The 18855-nt window shown below is 39.8% G+C and overlaps 1 protein-coding gene across 3 annotated transcripts in view; it reads right to left on the minus strand.

Annotated features, from left to right (window-relative positions):
- The window catches only part of drp2 (dystrophin related protein 2), a 466042-nt gene that overhangs the window by 205117 nt on the left and 242070 nt on the right, over window positions 1–18855 (minus strand). For all 3 annotated transcript variants that reach the window (XM_039766030.1, XM_039766031.1, XM_039766029.1), the window contains exon 2: window positions 15148–15312. In XM_039766030.1, coding sequence (XP_039621964.1) covers window positions 15148–15194 — 47 coding nt within the window. In that variant the 5' untranslated portion in view covers window positions 15195–15312. The remainder of the gene's footprint in view (window positions 1–15147; window positions 15313–18855) is intronic.

Below are 18855 nucleotides of genomic sequence, written 5' to 3' on the forward strand. Positions count from 1 at the left end.
AATTGTATAAGCTGAAATAAACAAAAAAAAAAAAAATGAGGTGCATCACCATGCAGTCTCCATAGACAATCATGGACAATAGAATGGGTCTTACTGAAGAGCTCAGTAACTTTAAATATGTCACCGTTGCCATAAATTAGTACATCGTATTTCTCGTCTGCTAGATCTGCCTCGGTCAACAGTAAGTGTTATTATTGTGGAGTGGAAGCATCTAGGAACAGTGGCAGACCACGCAAATTCACGGAGAGTGGCTGCAGAGTGCTGCAATGTATGGCGTGTAAAAATCGCTTGTGCATTACTCACAACAGAGTTCTAAACTTCCTCTGGAAGCAACATCAGCACAAGAACTGTGTGACAGGAGCTTCAACAAATAGGTTTCCATGGCCAAGCAGCTGGACACAAGTCTAAGATCACAATGCGCAATGCCAAGCGTTAGCTGGAGTGGTGTAAAGCATGCCAGAAGCACTTCAGAAATGTGTTCTCTGGAGTGATAAATCACACTTCACTATCTGACAGTCTGATGGACAAAACTGGCTTTGGAATATGCCAAGAGAACACTACCTTTCAGACTGCATAGTGTCTAATGTAAAGTTTGGTGGAAAAGGGATAATTTCTGGGGCTGTTTTTGAGGGTTTGGGCTAGCCCCCCTGGCTTCAGTGAAAGAAACTGTTAATCCTACAGCTTATAAAGACTACTTAGACAATTGTGCACTTCCAACTTTGTAGCAACAGTTTAGGGAAGGCCCATTTCTGTCTAGCATGACTTCACCCTTGTGCACAAAGATAGTTCGATAAAGACACAGTTTGATAAGTTTGGTGTGGAGGACCTCAAGTGACCTGCATCGAGTCCTCCCCTCAACCAAATTCAACACCTTTGGGATGAACTTTAATCTTCTTCTTCTTTTGCCTACTCCCATTAGGAGTTGTCACAGCGGATCATCTTCTTCCATATTTTTCTGTCCTCTGCATCTTATTCTGTTACACCCATCACCTGCATGTCCTCTCACACCACATCCATAAACCTTCGCTTAGGCCTTCCTCTTTTCCTCTTCCCTGGCAGCTCTATCCTTAGCATCCTTCTCCCAATATACCCAGCATCTCTCCTCTGCACATGTCCAAACCAACGCAATCTCGCCTCTCTGATTTTGTCTCCCAACTGTCCAACTTGAGTTGACCCTCTAATGTACTCATTTCTAATCCTACCCATCCTCGTCACACCCAGTGCAAATCTTAGCATCTTTAACTCTGCCACCTCCAGCTCTGTCTCCTGCTTTCTGGTCAGTGCCACCGTCTCCACCCCATATAACATAGCTGGTCTCACTACCGTCCTGTAAACCTTTCCTTTCACTCTTGCTGATACCTGTCTGTCACAAATTACTCCTGACTCTCTTTTCCATCCTTTCCACCCTGCCTGCACTCTCTTCTTTCCTTCTCTTCCACAATCCCCATTACTCTGTACTGTTGATCCCAAGTATTTAAACTCATCCACCTTCGCCAACTCTACTCTCTGCATCCTCACCATTCCACTGACCTCCCTCTCATTTACACACATGTATTCTGTCTTGTTCCTACTGACCTTCATTCCTCTCCTCTCTAGAGCATATCTCCACCTCTCCAGGGTCTCCTCAACCTGCTCCCTACTATCGCTACAGATCACAACGTCATCAGAAAACATCAAACTCCACGGGGACTCCTGTCTAATCTCGTCTGTCAACCTGTCCATCACCACTGCAAATAAGAAAGGGCTCAGAGCCGATCCCTGATGTAATCCCACCTCCAATTTGAATGCATCCGTCACTCCTACCTCATACCTTACCACTGTCACACTTCCCTCGTACATAATCTGTACAACTGTTACATACTTCTCTGCCACTCCCGACTTCCTCATACAATACCACAGCTCCTCTCGAGGCACCCTGTCATATGCTTTCTCCAGGTCCATAAAGACGCAATACAACTCCTTCTGGCCTTCTCTAAACTTCTCCATTAACATCCACAGAGCAAACACTTTCTTGGCATGAAAGCATACTGCTGCTCACTAATCATCACCTCACTTCTTAACCTAGCTTCCACTACTCTTTCCCATAACCATGCTGTAGTTCATCAATTTTATTCCCCTGTAGTTACTGCAGTCCTGCACATCCCCCTTATTCTTAAATATCGGCACCAGTACACTTCTTCTCCACTCCTCAGGCATCCTCTCACTTTCCAAGATTCCATTAAACAATCTGGTTAAAAACTCCACTGCCATCTCTCCTAAACTCCTCCATGCTTCCATAAGTATGTCATCTGGACCATCGGCCTTTCTATTTTTCATCCTCTTCAAAGCTGTCCTTACTTCCTCCTTGCTAATCCGTTGCACCTCCTGATTCACTATCTCCACATCATCCAACCTCTTCTCTCTCTCATTCTCTTCATTCATCAGCCTCTCAAAGTACTCTTTCCATCTGCTCAACACACTCTCCTCATTTGTGAGTACGTTTCCATCTTTATCCTTTATCATCCTAACCTGCTGCACATCTTTCCCAGCTTGGTCCCTTTGTCTAGCCAATTGGTATAGGTTCTTTTCTCCCTCCTTAGTGTCCAACCTCTCATACAACTCATCATATGCCTTTTCTTTAGCCTTCGCCACCTCTCTCTTTACCTTGCGTCTTATCTCCTTGTACTCTTGTCTACTTTCTGCATCTCTCTGATTATCCCACTTCTTCTTTGGCATTCTCTTCCTCTGTATACTCTCCTGTATTTCCTCATTCCACCACCTAGTTTCCTTTTCCTCCTTCCTCTTTCCAGATGTCACGCCAAGCGCCTTTCTTGCTGTCACCCTTACTACATCTGCTGTAGTTTCCCAGCTGTCTGGTAACTCTTCACTGCCACCAAGTGCCTGTCTCACCTACTTCCTAAACTCAACCTTGCAGTCTTCCTTTTTCATCTTCCACCATTTGATCCTTGGCTCTGCCCTCACTCTCTTCCTCTTTTTGGGATGAACTTTAATGCAGATCACAAATCAGGTCTTCTCACCCAGCATCAGTACCTGACCTTATAAATGCTTTGTAGGTTGAATTGGCACAAATTCCAAAAGCACACTCCACTGCACACACACTGTTCAGCTTCTCACTTTAGTAACATTCAAACATCTTATTGTATTGCTTCACTTTTTGTAAAAAGAATCTTTAGAACTCTAAAATATACTCCTTTCTATTGACACACTAATCCAGAACATATAAAACAGATTTGAAAACTGATTTTGACAGACAAGTATTATAATCCTGTGGTCTTCACTGCAGCTTTAATACCTTATTAATTTTCCTCTATGACTTCAGGTGTACATTACAGCAGATAAGTTCCAGTTATCACCTATCTCGGGTGCTTAAGGCTGAGCACCAGTGCATCAAAGGCTGAGCTTTAGACTATTTGATTTGTGGGCATTACACACAGAGAAAAACTGCCACTGTTTAAAAAAATTCTATATGGAAACACTCCACATAGTTTAGAGAGATACTTTGCCTTTTCTTTCCCCAGGTAGAAGTTCCATCCATCAATCTATTCTCAAACCCACTTCATCTAGTTCAAAGTCACAGACCTAAGTAATTTTTTACAGTAAATGAAAATCAACACAATGCAAGAAGTAAGCAGGCCATGTTTTAATCAGTCAGTTAACTATCTCTACAAACTACCCTTAGATCTTCATCAAAAAGGGAGGATGTTCACTTATTGGACAGAGAAGACAAGACAAGGGAAGGACTGAGCATCACTCAGCACTGCCATCAGTACATGTTTATGGAGCCACATCCTTTAAACCCCTGTAACTGAAAGAGTGTGTGTTTGTGTACATCTGTTACACAGAAAGGTAGCTCCATACTGAGGCTGAGTGTGGAGTGCCAGTTTTCCTTATGCTTGGCTCCAAAGACAAATTATTGAGCTAAGTGTTCAAAATGAACATAAACTAACTCAATGTAAAGTATACACAAGTTTAGCACCATAGATATCTTTGTGTAGTAATAGGTGGTCTTTTTAGCATCAGTCTCAAAATGTTAAAAACATGAAGGTTGCTTTCACTTTTCAATTTGAATGGATTCATTCACATTCATAGATTTGGGGAGATAAAAATATGCCAAAGACTTAATGGCCATTCGGTGCTCTATCAAAGAAACTTGGTAACATTACTAAGAGTTCCAGTCTACATTGCTCTATTCTCTTCTCAACTTCATATTTTTTCCGTAGAAATTTATTAAAAGCTTCCACTTTATTTCTGTGCACAAGCTATCATTATGTACCCCTTTTTATGTTCTAGTAACACACTATTAATTCAGGTCCTTCTAATGTCGCCTACACAAACACACACACACACACACTTAAAGCTGCCACTGTTTAGTCTAACACAACTTGATCAGTGGCTATAATGCTAGGGAGTATGCAAAATTGGGAATGTGAAAGTACAGGCTATGATGACCCTTCCTTGGTGTATGGGAGGAGGCTTATGTGTCTCAGTGATCATTAGAACTACAGTATGCTGTCTGGACATATGCACTCTTGAAAGGATTACCCATGGGAATTTGGTCTAAGAAGAGAGTCTGGCATGATGACCCACATGATGACATAAAAAATACATCAAAAAGAATCTTATAAGGAACAGGGATACTGGAATTAATTCCTCAAGTCTGGTGAAGAAAAAGAGTTCACTAGAGAGTTTCTAATGGCAAGATAACCTGTAAAGCTTGTTTATGTTCAGTCTAAAAAAGCTGCAAGGAGTTACACGGTGAAGGATGAGGGTAGTGTGCAATTCTATTAAGGCAACAGGTGAGAGTGGGACAGATTCAGATATTTGTTCTTGGAATTTGGAACATGACTTCATTGGTGGGAAAGAGCTGGACTTTGTGTAGTAGGTAGAAAAATACTGTCTAGATACAGTTAGAATCACCTGTGGTGAAAACATTGGCTCTGGAACCAAACTTCTCAAGTAACGGTCTTTCTCCATCTTTCAAGTTGCCCAGTGGAAGAGAGCCAGGAAAGGTGTGATGATACTTTCAAGCCAATTGACCAGACTCCAAGATCAGGCTGTTTCTAATGAGTTTGCACGCAGTTTGTTTGAGGAACTTTCAGATTTGGGTATGACTGCCAGTCCTAATGTTATATGGGAGACCGTCTGTGACAAGACCCTGAAGGTTGCTGAGGGCTGTGTTGGTATTACCGGTGTTCCCAGAAGGAGGTGTTTCATCTTGCAGGGCACCCTGGATATCATCAAGAGGAGTTGCAGCGCACTGCTAAGTGGCAACTCTGGTCTGTACCAGGAACTGAGAAGGATTGCTGTATGAGATCTGAGAGCAGATAAAGAGGTGTTTGTTAGAGGAATCTGTGAGCAAGTGACACACCATCTGTGGTCTAGCGACCCATGTCCTGCTTACAGAGGAATCGAAGCATTATGCACATCTGAATCTGTTCCTCGGAGAGTCGCAGTCAGGGCAGTTGAAGGAACGGTCCTTACAGATGACACTTCAGTTGTGACCCGCTGGGCTGGCTACTTTAAGCAGTTGTTCAAAGCTGATCCTCCGTCTAAGACGTTGGATATCTCTGGGTCCACGGTTCCTGAGGCTGATCCTCCAATTAGCTTTGAATCACCAAATCTCACTGAGATTGCACAGGTGGTGAACCAGCTGAGGGGGGGGAAGGCTACAGAGATCTGTGGTATCCGGGGTGAACTTTTCCAGAGTGGTGGTAAGGCTGTCCTCCTGGCGTTGCAAGCAATCTTTGCTACTATTTGGGAGACTGGCGTCATCCCAACTGGCTGGAAATCGGGATTTGTCGTCCCTATCTGGAAAGGGAAGGGTGATTGTCTGAATTACAGAAAACTACAGGGGGATAACACTGCTCTCGGTGCCGGGTAAGGTCCTTGCTAGGGTCGTCCTCAATAGGATCCGTGATCACTTGCTCACCTACCAGCGACCGGAACAGTCTGGTTTTACGCCTAAGAAGTCTACCATCGACAGTATCCTGGCACTGAGGGTTCTCATGGAGCACAAACGCGAATAATGGCAGAGTTTCTTTGTAGCCTTTTTCGATTTTCGTAAAGCGTTCGACTCAGTTGATCAAGCTGCCCTATGGGACATCCTGAGGGTTTGCGGGATACCCTCGAAGTTGCTGGATATCATGGCCGGCCTGTACACTGGTACTGTGTGTGCTATGCAGATTGGAGGCAGGACCTCTGCATTTTTCTCAGTTGATTCTGGGGTTCGTCGGAGGTGTGTTCTTGCTCCTACTCTGTTTAATGCTTGTCTGAGTGTCTGGATTAAAACCAAGATCCAGGCCTTTAATGACCTCTTGGGCACAGCCATCAGCAGTGTGTCTGTTTGCGGAGAGAGTGTTAACCTTGTTGAGAGGTTTACTTACCTTGGCAGTGACAGTCATGTCTCTGGTGACTCATCCTGTGAAGTCAGTAGACGGATTATGAGAGCATGGGGGGTCATGAGGTCGCTGGAATGGTGTGTGTGTTGCTCCCGATATCTATGCAAAGGACGAAGGTCCAAGTCTTTAGAGTCCTGGTGCTTCCTGTCTTGCTATATGGTTGCGAGACATGGACACTATCCAATGATCTGAGACGAAGACTGGACTCCTTTGGTACTATGTCTCTCCGGTAAATCCTTGGGTATCATTGGTTTGACTTTGTGTCGAATGAGCGGTTGCTCATGGAGTCCCGAATGAGGCACATTACCTGCACTGTGAGGGAGCGTCAGTTACAGCACTACAGCCATGTGGCGCGTTTCCCCAAGGGTGATCCTGCTCGTAAGATCCTCATTGTTGGGGACCCGAGTGGTTGGACCAGGCCAAGGGGTCACCCACGTAACATCTGGCTGCGGCAGATAGAGGGTCATTTCCGGAGGGTGGGACTGGACTGTGTGTCTGACTGAAGGGTTGCAAACCGGGATCCCGAGTTGTTTCGTTATGTAATGGGTGCCACAACGTACTGTACCAGTGCATGCTCTCCAACTTGACTTGACTTGCTGGGTGTCATACAGTAGGAGTTTGTTTCCGTGGATAAGAGGGTTGTCTCATTGCAAGTTTGAGTTGCAGACAGGACAATTTTGACTTTGTTTGCATGTAAAGTATACACAACACTTTACAGTACTCAGGCATTTGGGAGACAATGGATTCCATGCTCAAATGGTTACCAACTGCTGACTCAGTAGTTCTACTAGAAGACTACAACACTTACGCGGGAAATGACTAAGGTACCTGGTGAGATGTGATTAGGCGGGATAGCTGGACTTGTATGAATCTGAGCAGTGAGTAGTTTTGTATTTCTGTGCTAGTCGTGGATTGTTCATAACTGATATCATGCTTAAACATAAGGATGCTCTTAAGTTTACCTGGTACTTGAGAACCTTGCATAAAATGTATAGTTGTCTAATGATCTGAGGTTGTATGTTCTAGACATTGAGGTATTGTTCAGTATGAGCTCTCACCTCCACAGATGGTTCGGCTGAATCTCCTCGTAGGTCAGGCATATAGTATTCAAATAAACCATGTTCAAGACCTTAGTTGTGGAGGCTGCTTTAAGAAACTCTGGCAAGTATGGTGTGGATGCCTGTCATAATGGCAACCCTAGGACTATGTTGCATGAAAGGACAGGACAGTAACACAGGACTTCCAGACTGGAGTGGAAGTTCCCATTAAGCAAGAGTATATGTTTCACTTACCAATGGATCACACTCCTGAAACAGTGTTTTTTGCATTAACAAAAACTAAATTGAAAACTATTGTTAAGTTTATTTACATTAGCTAAAAACAAAAATAAAAACAAAAAGCCTTAAAAATATAAAACATGAAAACAGGAAAAAAATGAACACAAAACTAAAACATATCAGTTCTGAACAAAACCAATCAAGGTAAACTGGTACCACTCTTTGTGATGCAGACCGACTCCTTTTGTGATTTCAATTTTCACGACACTGTTCTCTCTGCATAATGCGCAAGTATGATTAATTGTCAGCATAGTTAGATACAATAAGATTCTTGTGTGACCAACCTGCTTGCCTTTACACTGTTCCTCTGCATCAACACAAGTGTCTCATATGGCATAAAGTCACTGATCCTTTCTGGCATCATCGTCATCATCATCTGGCCAAATACAGCAATACAAATTTAAACATTAATTCTATTATGAGATTGGCAGCTCCCCACTGCCCTCGAAAATACTGCATATTTACTATGAACTGCCTAAACTGAAATGGCAATACATCTGCTTTAAAACTACAATGCTTTAGTGACAAAGGTCAACCCACAATGACAAGCTTATGCAGAGAGATTTTTTTTTTAACTTTTTTATGTTGTGTGGTGATCTTACCACTTGCATAAGGAATCACACAACTGGAAATAATAGTGTTTTTAAAATTAAATAGACATTTGTTTAAAGTTATTGCAGGTTTAAAGTTTACAAGTGAAAGCAGTACATTCTGTGCTAGTTATTTGAATCTTTCATTTTTTATTACACTGGAAGCCCTGAGCTGTTAAAGTACAGTATAATAAGAAAGTTGTGATAAAATGACATGTTTCATGCATTCATAAATAAAGATGACCGGTATGCAAGGTGTATGATATACAATTTGACAAATATAAAGTAAAGTGTGTTATTGGACATGTAAAAGTGCATATTTTTTGATGACTAAAACAAAACTAAAGCAATGTAATAAAAGTTTCAAAATCTAAACCTTCACTACTTGAAAACAAAAGCTAAAAAAAAAGATATAATGAACGATTTTGAAAATATTTGAAATTAAAAAATGCTGCTCTGAAGACCCCCTTAGACAAGCTATGCTGGCGTACTGGAATGATGACTGTGTTCAACAGATGAACTTTGGGACCAGGAGGAACAATACATTTTTCATCCTGGCCATGGAGCAGTGGGCTGTTTAATCTATAATCCCTAACACCCAACCCTGGTTACAAACTCTGGGTAGTGACTGAAAGAATTAGATCAAAAGTACAAACAATTGAAACTAAATTCCTGCAAAGGGCTTCTGGGCTCATTCTCTGTGATTGTGCTAATAACACAACAATGCAGGAGGACCTCAATTATAGAACTGTTGCTTCTCCAGATTGAGAAGAGCCTGTTTAGGTGGTTTGGTCCTGTAGTTAGAGTCATTTTGGTGCCACTTACATGAGGTGTACAAGGCCTAGAAGACCCAGGAACAGATTCAGGATACAATGCATCACTTATATTTTCCAACTGGAGTTTGTGAATTTAAAATGAAGTGTTCAAGAAAATTGTTGATGTCATTACTGTTGCTTCCATTACCCTCATAAGAATTATTTTAGCGAATACTATGATAATGGACATAAAGCTTTAATGAATAGTACACACAAAAAGAAAGATGCGAATACCTGTGCGAAATGGAAAAAACTCAAAAAGGTTTGGATTACATTGACTTTGCAGAACAGATATTTCAGCCATTTTACATTCAGCTACTACACCAGTTCACATTTTCTTTACTCCCAACTTTCAATGTGGTACTTCTGTAGAGTGTATCACCTTAAAATGCCAGCCAAATATCCACTGACAGAAAATCTATTACAAAAAGAAGTATACAGCTTTATCGTTAAATCAGTGTCCTGTTTTTCTCAAGTCACGCTATCATTACTAGTCGTGACTGTTACATTAAGATGGGACGTGACTGGATTAAAGCCTCACCTATCCCACCTTATCTGCATAGTGCCTGGCTGGCACAGACTATCCTGTCCATAATACTGTACTGTTCTTCTGTCCAAATGTTTGAGTATAACTTTAATAAGCATAAAGTATGATATATAAACCCTCAAGATTTCAGAAGTGTTTGTAATCCAATAAAATATTACAATATGAAAGAAGTACTTAATCCAACAAAACAGAATCTTACAGAATTCTGAGGGGTAAATTTGGTTGAGATTTAAATGTACTATTCCATAAATATTAACAAGTAAGTTCAAGTGAATCCACTGTTTCACAACCAAGACAACATCCCCAATTCATACACAAAGTGCTTATTAAATTATGGTGTAGAATTGTGGAGAGCTGTCCGTGTTATGCATTGTAAGTTCAACAGTGCTTGATTCTAGTTGCTTGGCTAATAGGTGCCATCTAAAATACTCAGGATCTTAGAAGTAGTGGCTGTACCAGCAGAGAATGACATGGACACCAGTAAAATACTGACAAACTATTTTATTTTTCATTTTAACTACATTTTATCCTAAAAGGATAATGAAAATTTGTCTAATTGTAATGTTCGCTACAGTTACAAAAATACAAAGGGTAGAGCACCAGTTTGTGCTGCTGCCTAAGGAATTTAGCATCCTGGGTTCAATTGTCTGAGCTCATTTAATATGTTTCCTCCAAGCCTGTGTGGGCCTTCTTCTGCCTACTCACGCTTCCCTCCAGCATCTCCAAAGGCATGCAGGATGGTTAATTGGTGGTTCAAAATTAGCATGTGATGAACTGGTGTCTGACCAGGGTTTGGTTCCTACCCTGGGCCTGATGCTGCCAGAATAGGCTTTAGTTTCCAGCAACACTGAAGTGGATGTTGTGTTATGTTATAATATGAGTGTTATTTTGTACCAGATAAAATAGACTGTCAGTCAGTCAGTCATTGTCCAACTTGCTATATCCTAACACAGGGTCACGGGGGTCTGCATTAAGCTGAATATTGAGTCAAATAATAATAGTGATAAAGTGACAATGTGACAATATTGTGAGCCAACAGGCTCCATTTTGCCTGTTTGGCTTTGTGTTTCACTCACCACTACTGCATATGCATTGACTGACTCCTTACATGCCAGTGAAGCAAGTTTTATTTGTTACATTTGCTTAAAAGAAAAATGGATTGTCAAAATGTCTGCCCACATAACTGTCTACTTAATTAGAATTTTCTGCTTTTGGTTCACTTGTACTGAAGACAGACACTTTATAAGTCTCACAATCCAATCAGGCGAATAAATAAGGAAACTTCATTATGTCTGCTGAATTGTTGATATTATGTTTTTTTTTACATGAAGATTTGTTAAACAATATTAGTGTCTGAAACAAGTCAAGATTAATTCTCAAAAGAGAATCAGAACTCTGTGTCTGGGAGAAAGAGGGTTCAAAACTACGAAAACAAAGTGTATACTATTGTGTCGGAAATAAAACTGCCGCGAATGTACTCCCCAGGATCATGATCAGAAATGAAAATAAACCAGCTAGAAGTCATTGTCCAAGAATGGCAATACTGGCTGACAGTAACTAATAACAATTGACGATAAAAACAAAATTGAGGCAATTTCTGGAAGACTGAGTCAGAGGGCCGAAGACAGACAGGCAGCTTACATTACGCAAGGTGGGAGAGCAGATAAACAAGAAAGGCCCAACAGCTGAGTGGTTAAGACTAAATCATACAAGACAAGAACTAAGACGACAGCTAGTACAGAGGACAGCCGTGCAGATAAACAGGACAGGATAAATGACACAACTCAAGACCAGAGCTAGCTAAGTGGCAAGCAACAGAACAAAAACTAAAAAAGCTGCTTAAAAATATTGGACTGATGCCATTTGGAGGCACTGTATGTATGACCAAAGGAATGACAAAAATCAAAGGATTCAACTTTTTAAGAATCAAGGGAAAAAGAGAGAGAGAAACACTGTCTGGTTGTTGTTGCTAGTGAGGAAAGGTTTGCAGCAGGAATCCAAAGAGCCTGTGAGAGAGAAACATCAGGTGGGAATTCAACAAGGAAACAAAGGAGTGAGGAACTAAGGAAAAACAAACTGACAAAAATAACAGGCTCAGAATTTTATTAGAAACTTTTTTGACTTATTGCATTTACTTCTTAAATAGCCTGAAGAGAAAATATAACATTTCTAATAGTTTTCATATTACATATTCATTTTTTAATGTTTTATTGCATTTTTGTCTATGTTTAGTTTAAAATAAAACATACATGATTCTTACTTGGGGGAAGGTTTATTTAAAGTATTAACACTTTTGATGCCTAAGGCTGCCCACAGCCTTGTCATCACCCTTTGTGGGACATTGATAGTCATGGACCAAGGATGGACTACTGTAATGGGGACGCAAACAAGCAAGACTGGTGGAAGAAGTGCTCAGTGCAATTTATTTATACACAGCAGTCTCCAATAAACAAAGTGCAGTGCAAAATCTTCAAAAAAGTAGTGTGGTGGCCGATACACATGGATGGGTGTCCTGGCCAGGATGAAGAATGGTTCCTTAAGTGGAAGGGAGGCCAGCCCTATACTACCATTAGAAATAGGGCAAAGATTGTCTTATCTTGCCCAGAAGACAGGCAGAAAATCCCAATGCTCAGTGGTTATATTGCTGTCCCAGCTGGGTTGGACCCTGGGGGAATACCCAGCTGGGAGGAAAGCATAATGGAAGGACAAGGGGAGACAATCCAGGATGACTACAGTCTTCCCCGACACAATAGGAGGCAGCATCCTTGGGTGGTTGTATCTCTGCAGATACTGCAAGGTACACTCGACATTGTAGTCTTTAAGAAAAGCTTTATTGGGTTTAGTGGGGGCAGCCAGCCAGGATGCTCCATGCTCCAACAATCTGAAAACCGGAAACCATCTTTTAATTAGTCATGCAGTACAATTCACTTAAGGTGTGTGGCAACATCATTTCCTAAATGTGACATGCCTTCCATTTTAAAAAGGCTGTGATATATAAACCTGACATAACAGACTGACCAATATAATAATTAGCTATGTAAGCTATAAAAAGCATGGGGTCCTAAAAACTATTGAAATCGTCAGAAAAGAAAATTGAAATGTAGAGATGTCAGGTAATTGAAAGGAACTACTCTGGGCATCTCTCTCATTGGAGGTTTCGTTTTGTCGACGTGCTTGCATCGTTTGTGCATTAGTGGCTAAGCGACTGTCTTTCTTCGGAGGTTTCGTTTTGCTGATGTGCTCGCCTCGCTGGTGTATTAGTGGCGGGAGGAAAAGTAAAAGGGATACCGTTTTGCCGATGTGCTCACCACGCTTCTGTAATAACGGATAAGCAAGTGACTCTCTCTTTGAATGTTTTGTTTTGCCGACATGCTGGCCTCACTTGCACATCCTCGGAGGTGGAGCCCTTAGCCCGACTCCAACTCTCACTTTTGGGACAGACACACACTTCCATGCATAGATGTTTATATATAAGACTATATATATAACAGCAACTCTCACGTCTTATGTTAATGAGTCAACTTACAATGTAAAGGAAACAAAAGTGTCTTGAATTTCTACTTTTTGTGGGTGTGCTTTTAATTTAATTTAATTTAAATATTGTATGCATTCTTATTGTTGTTGTAAAGACACCCTTTGATATTATTTATTGGTTAACAGGCAATGCCACTCATTATTAAAAAATTTCTAGGGGATGTCCTCGGGGATTAATACAGCGTTCCAATCACTTCACCTATCATGTATGTATTTGGGATGTAGGAGGAACTCTGGAGTACCTAAAGGAAATCCCACATAGACATAGTGAGAACATGCAAACTCCACACAGGCAGTGCCTGGGGAAGAACATGAACCCAGGGCTCTGCAACTGTGAGACAGCACTGCTAAACCCTGCACCATTTCACATAATTGTATGTCATTTGTCTCATCTTCCTCTCAGACCTGCTTAATCCAATTCATGGTCAGTGGGGTCTAAGACAAATAACAGAGGCATAGAGAGCAAGGCAGAAATTAGGGTGCATTACAGGGCTGGGTTGTGAACAATGACAATGACACTCACACTGGGCACACTTTAGATCAGTCACTTCCCCTAATCTGAACACCGCTGATGAAGAAACTGGAGGGACCAGGCGAAATATATTAACACCACAAGAATGCACAAAAAGTTGCTTACCATTTGTTACATTTTTACTTTAAGCAATTAATCTTTATTTTACATAACACTTTTTCACAAAATTTATTATTTCACAATGCAATGCAAAGCAATGTACTGTATGATGTTAAAAATTAAGAGCTAATATACTGTTTTAGTACAAGCACACAACACAAACAGGCATGGATAGGAGTGTCAGAAAAATTACCGTTATACTTTTAATGTAGGAATGTCAGTTTAATCATGTAAAATATTATATAAGGCAATGTTGTTATAAATAAAACTAAATAAATGACCAAGATGGATGTATTGACATTCACATTTCATGTCTAGCTGTAGTGAACTTGTGGTAACCTTCGCCTTACATGGAGGCTGCATCCTAATTGAGGGTTCCCAAAAAATGTGAAAAATGTTTTCATTAGGAAAAGCACCCACTCAGAGCTGGATGAAGGCATTTGAAAAATGTCTGTGGAGCTGCATTGACAATGTCGGAATCTCTTTCAGCTTGGCACTGGAGAGACCTCATTAGTAAAACTAGACTTTTAAAGGCCATGCATTTTTGTTTTATCGGCATAAATAAATTGAAGTATTAAAAAGTCAACAAACTGACGCATGGATCAATTGTACTATTATGCTAATTTTATCACCATTCCCTTTTTCATTTTCTTAGATGCATTGCAGCCAAACACATGTAACGAACCGTGTAATTTCAAAGAATCTCTTCAAAGCCTGGTGCAGAAGTATTTTGTGCTATGGAGTACGGAATATGCAAATCCTCATTTTAAAAAGCTGCAGACTTGGAAGGACAGCACCACATCAAAGCGTTTATCTTTATAGCACCTTCCATGGCGATCAATGATCACAGTGGTCCCTGCCATGCAATTAACATTACAAAACATGACTAAAACAAAAAATATGCTTGATGCATAGCAGAAACAACTGGTAAAAATAAAATTCAGCACAATCCTCACTAATGACAGCTCTCATTTTTGTGTTTTTCTTTATCTAAGAAGAGTAAATGTGAAGTTCATCGATACTTTCTTCAGCAGTGCTCATTTGTTTCTAGGGGTGGTTAGCTTCATTTACAGGTCATCTCTAAGTCAAGCATTAACCGCCTACTCTAGTCGCTGAAAAGAAAATTGAGCCGTAGGTTTACAGCAACACATAATAAAAACAGTCTTCCTTTTCAGTTGTTGATGGCTATGGGGCACCCTAGAATGTTTTGGAGCCAATAAGATATATTTTTCATTCTCTCCAGGAATAACAATTTAAAAAATGGGCACCTTTAAGAATTGAACTTCTGCACTCACCTGATGCTCTGAGATTTCCGCTTGATCTCACTCCAACAGAGGTTCATCTCTGTGACTACAGGCTATCACCACAGAAGGTCTTTGCCACCGTCCCGTTCTCAGAGATTTCAAAACTGTCTGACACTTTGGGCTGACATCCTGGTTACCAAAGCAATCTCTCAACAGCTGCAAGAAATGGAAAAAAGCCAGTCAGTCAGAGGAGTGTATTATTTGATACATAGATCAGATGTGTTAGAAAATATCCATTTAAAAAGATTAGATATGTTGAATAACTGTAATATCTAGACTAGTACCAATGTTAAAGGCAACACAGTGGTACAGTCGTTTGCACTATTGGCTCATGAATCCAGAATCCTTGTTTTGAACAATGTCAGCATGTGTGTGGAGTTTGCAAGTTCTCTGTAGGGTCTTTCCTCTACTTGTTACTCTAACATCCTAAAGATGAGCATGTAAAACAACTGAATGGGCCTTGCAATAGACTGGTCTCTCAATGGAATGCCTCCAAAATACTTCCAGTGAAACTTGTGAGGCTTTTGCTGTATTTTTTAATCAGAAAATTAATGATATTAGAAATAATATAGTACATCTCCCCAATACTTATCCTCTTAAACCCCGGTACTCCATTATAAACAAATTAAATTCTTTCACCAGGATAGATTTACCTGATTTATATAAAATAATTTCTCAACTGAGACCCTCTACCTGCGTCTTTGACCCAATACCAACATGTTTTTTCAAAGTATCAGGCGTGCTAATTGATAATATTCTTGACATAGTAAACCCATAACTCAGTCTTAAGACTGCTGTAGTTAAACTCCTGCTCAAGAAAAATAATCTTGACTCCTCTGCATTTGAAAATTTTAAACCTATTTCAAACCTGCATTTCTTAAGTAAAATCCTAGGGAAGGCAGTTATTATGCAGCTTAATGATCACCTCAATAAACATGCCATTCTTGATAAGATTCAGTCGGGTTTCAGAACAAATCACAGTACAGAAACTGCACTCATTAAAGTAGTAAATGCAGACAGAGACCGTTTATCTGTTCTCATCCTCTTAGATCTGAGTGCCACATTTGATACCATTGATCACAATATTCCTAGAAATTGCCTTAGTCAATTTCTAGGGCATCTCTGGTAGTGTCTTAAATTGGGCTGAATCCTACCTGGCAGGTAGAAAGTTCTTTGCTAGTGTTGTGGTAATTATACTTCAAAGACACATGACATCCAAAAGGCTCTATCCTGGGTCCACTGCTCTTTTCGATTTACATGCTTCCATTAGGTCAGATTATCTCAGGGCAAAACGTGAGCTACCACAGCTATGCTGACAACACACAACTGTATTTATCAATAGCACCTGACGACCCTGACTCCCTTGATTCACTGATACAATGTCTTACTTGTGTTTCTGAATGGATGAGTAGTAATTTTCTCAAACTAAATAAGGAGAAAACAGAAATTTTGGTAATTGGCAAAAATGGATATAATGGGGTTATTAGCAATAAACTTGATCCACTAGGATTAAAAGTGAAGACGGAGGTAAAGAATTTAGGGGTAATTATTGACTCTGACCTGAATTTTAAATCACATATTAATCAGATTACTAGGACAGCATTTTTTCACTTAAGAAATATAGCAAACGTTAGACCTCTTATAACATTGCAAGATGCTGAGAAACTAGTTCACACTTTTGTTTTCAGTCGACTAGATTACTGTAACACACTCCTCTCAGGACTACCCAAAAAATACATCAATCGATTGCAACTAGTGCAGAATGCAGCTGCTAGAATCTTAACTAGGAAAAGAAAATCCAAGCACATTTCTCCAGTTTTGATGTCACTACACTGGTTACCTGTGCCATTTAGAATTGACTTTAAAATACTGCTTATGGTTTACAAAGCCTTAAATAATCTCGCTCCATCTTATATTTCAGAATGTCTTACATCTTACACTCAAAATCGTAACCTTAGATCTTCAAATTAGTGTCTACTTATAATTCCAAGAGCTAAACTTAAAAGAAGTGGTGAGGCGGCCTTCTGCTGTTATGCACCTAAAATCTGAAATGGCTGACTGATAGAAATTTGCCAGGCTAATACAGTAGAGCACTTTAAAACACTGCTGAAAACACATTACTTTAACATGGCTTTCTCATAGCTTTGTTTTAGTTTAATCCTGATGCTCTGTATATTCAATTAATTATCATTATTATTCATGGTGGCTGTAAAATCTGTATTAATACCTACTTTCTCTTCTGTTCTTTGTCCAGTTTTCTGTGGTGGCGATCTGCACCACCACCACCTAATCAAAGCACCGTGATGTCCCTACATTGATGGATTAAAGGCCAGAAGTCCCCATGACAGTCATCATCAAATTCTTCCATGAGAGCCTTAAATACAATAAGGACTGATTGAGGTCATTTATGTTAGGTAGAATGCCTAGAGGGGGCTGGGCGGTGTTGTGGCCTGGAACCCCTGCAGATTTTATTTTTTTTCTCCAGCCGTCTGGAGTTTTTTTTTGTTTTTTCTGTCCTCCCTGGCCATTGGACCTTACTTTTATTCCAGGTAAATTAGTGTTCCCTAATTTTAATTCTTATTTATTTTGTCTTTATTCTCATTCTTCATCATGTAAAGCACTTTGAGCTGCATTATTTGTATGAAAATGTGCTATATAAATAAATGTTGTTGTTGATTGATTCTCCTGATTAAAACAAGTCTGAGCACATTATTGTATTATGCATCAATCATGAGGTATCCTCCAAATAAGAGGAGTTGCAAAGCAAAAGTACCTTTGGCAAGTACCACCTCACATTTCTGGGTCATTAGCTCTGACTCAGGTGGTCACACACTCTAGAAGTTTATACCATTGGATGGCAGCGAATGAAAAGTCTTCAACAATATGTAGATGTCCATATATAGACATAATGAAACACAGCTGAGGACGTGAGTACCAAACAATACACTAAAGAAGGAGCAAACAATGTCAATAGTAAATGTGTAGGTGGGGAACTTTAGTGTAAGATTGTATTAGAAGATGGTTTCAGAGATTTCATATGATTCACTGTTTTATGTGCAATAAAATTGTTTTGAAGTTCGTTTCCCATTTGGAGAGGTTTTTTTTATAGGGGAGGGGGACCTGTGGTGCCAAATACTTTAAATATTTATTTCTTTGTATTATTAACAAGAAACTTTAGACAGGAACAGTTGACATATCTGGGAATACCTCAGAGGTTAAAACTGCCCTAGCATTATTTGTACATGATTTATACTGAATCAGAAAACAAAAATTTGACAATATCACTGTGCGTGCTTTTTTTTTTCCCTAGTTTAGCAGCAGTTTCTAACTAAAGGAATGCTTTAATTTAACATAAACACATATTCTATGTGTAGTGAAAAATTGACTATCTTGCCTTTATTTTTTGAATAATAAGCTTTATTTTAGAGTACCACCCCTCAGATGGAGATTGCTGAAAAATGTCCCCAGGGTGTAAAGATAATATATCGTATTATTAATATACTAAACAATGGAGTAAATCATTAATTTTTTACCATTTATTATTTAGCCTTTATGATATTATTTTGCTGCTTTTCATCAATACAGTGAATTAAAAACTGCAACTATCAGTATAAACTTGGAAGAATAAAGAAGACCATTAACAAATAATACATTTAAAGAGGGTAGTATCTCTCTATGAGTAAAAATAGGTTATTTGCC

Source organism: Polypterus senegalus, chromosome 10 (assembly GCF_016835505.1).
Source record: "Polypterus senegalus isolate Bchr_013 chromosome 10, ASM1683550v1, whole genome shotgun sequence".
Lineage (NCBI taxonomy): Eukaryota > Metazoa > Chordata > Cladistia > Polypteriformes > Polypteridae > Polypterus > Polypterus senegalus.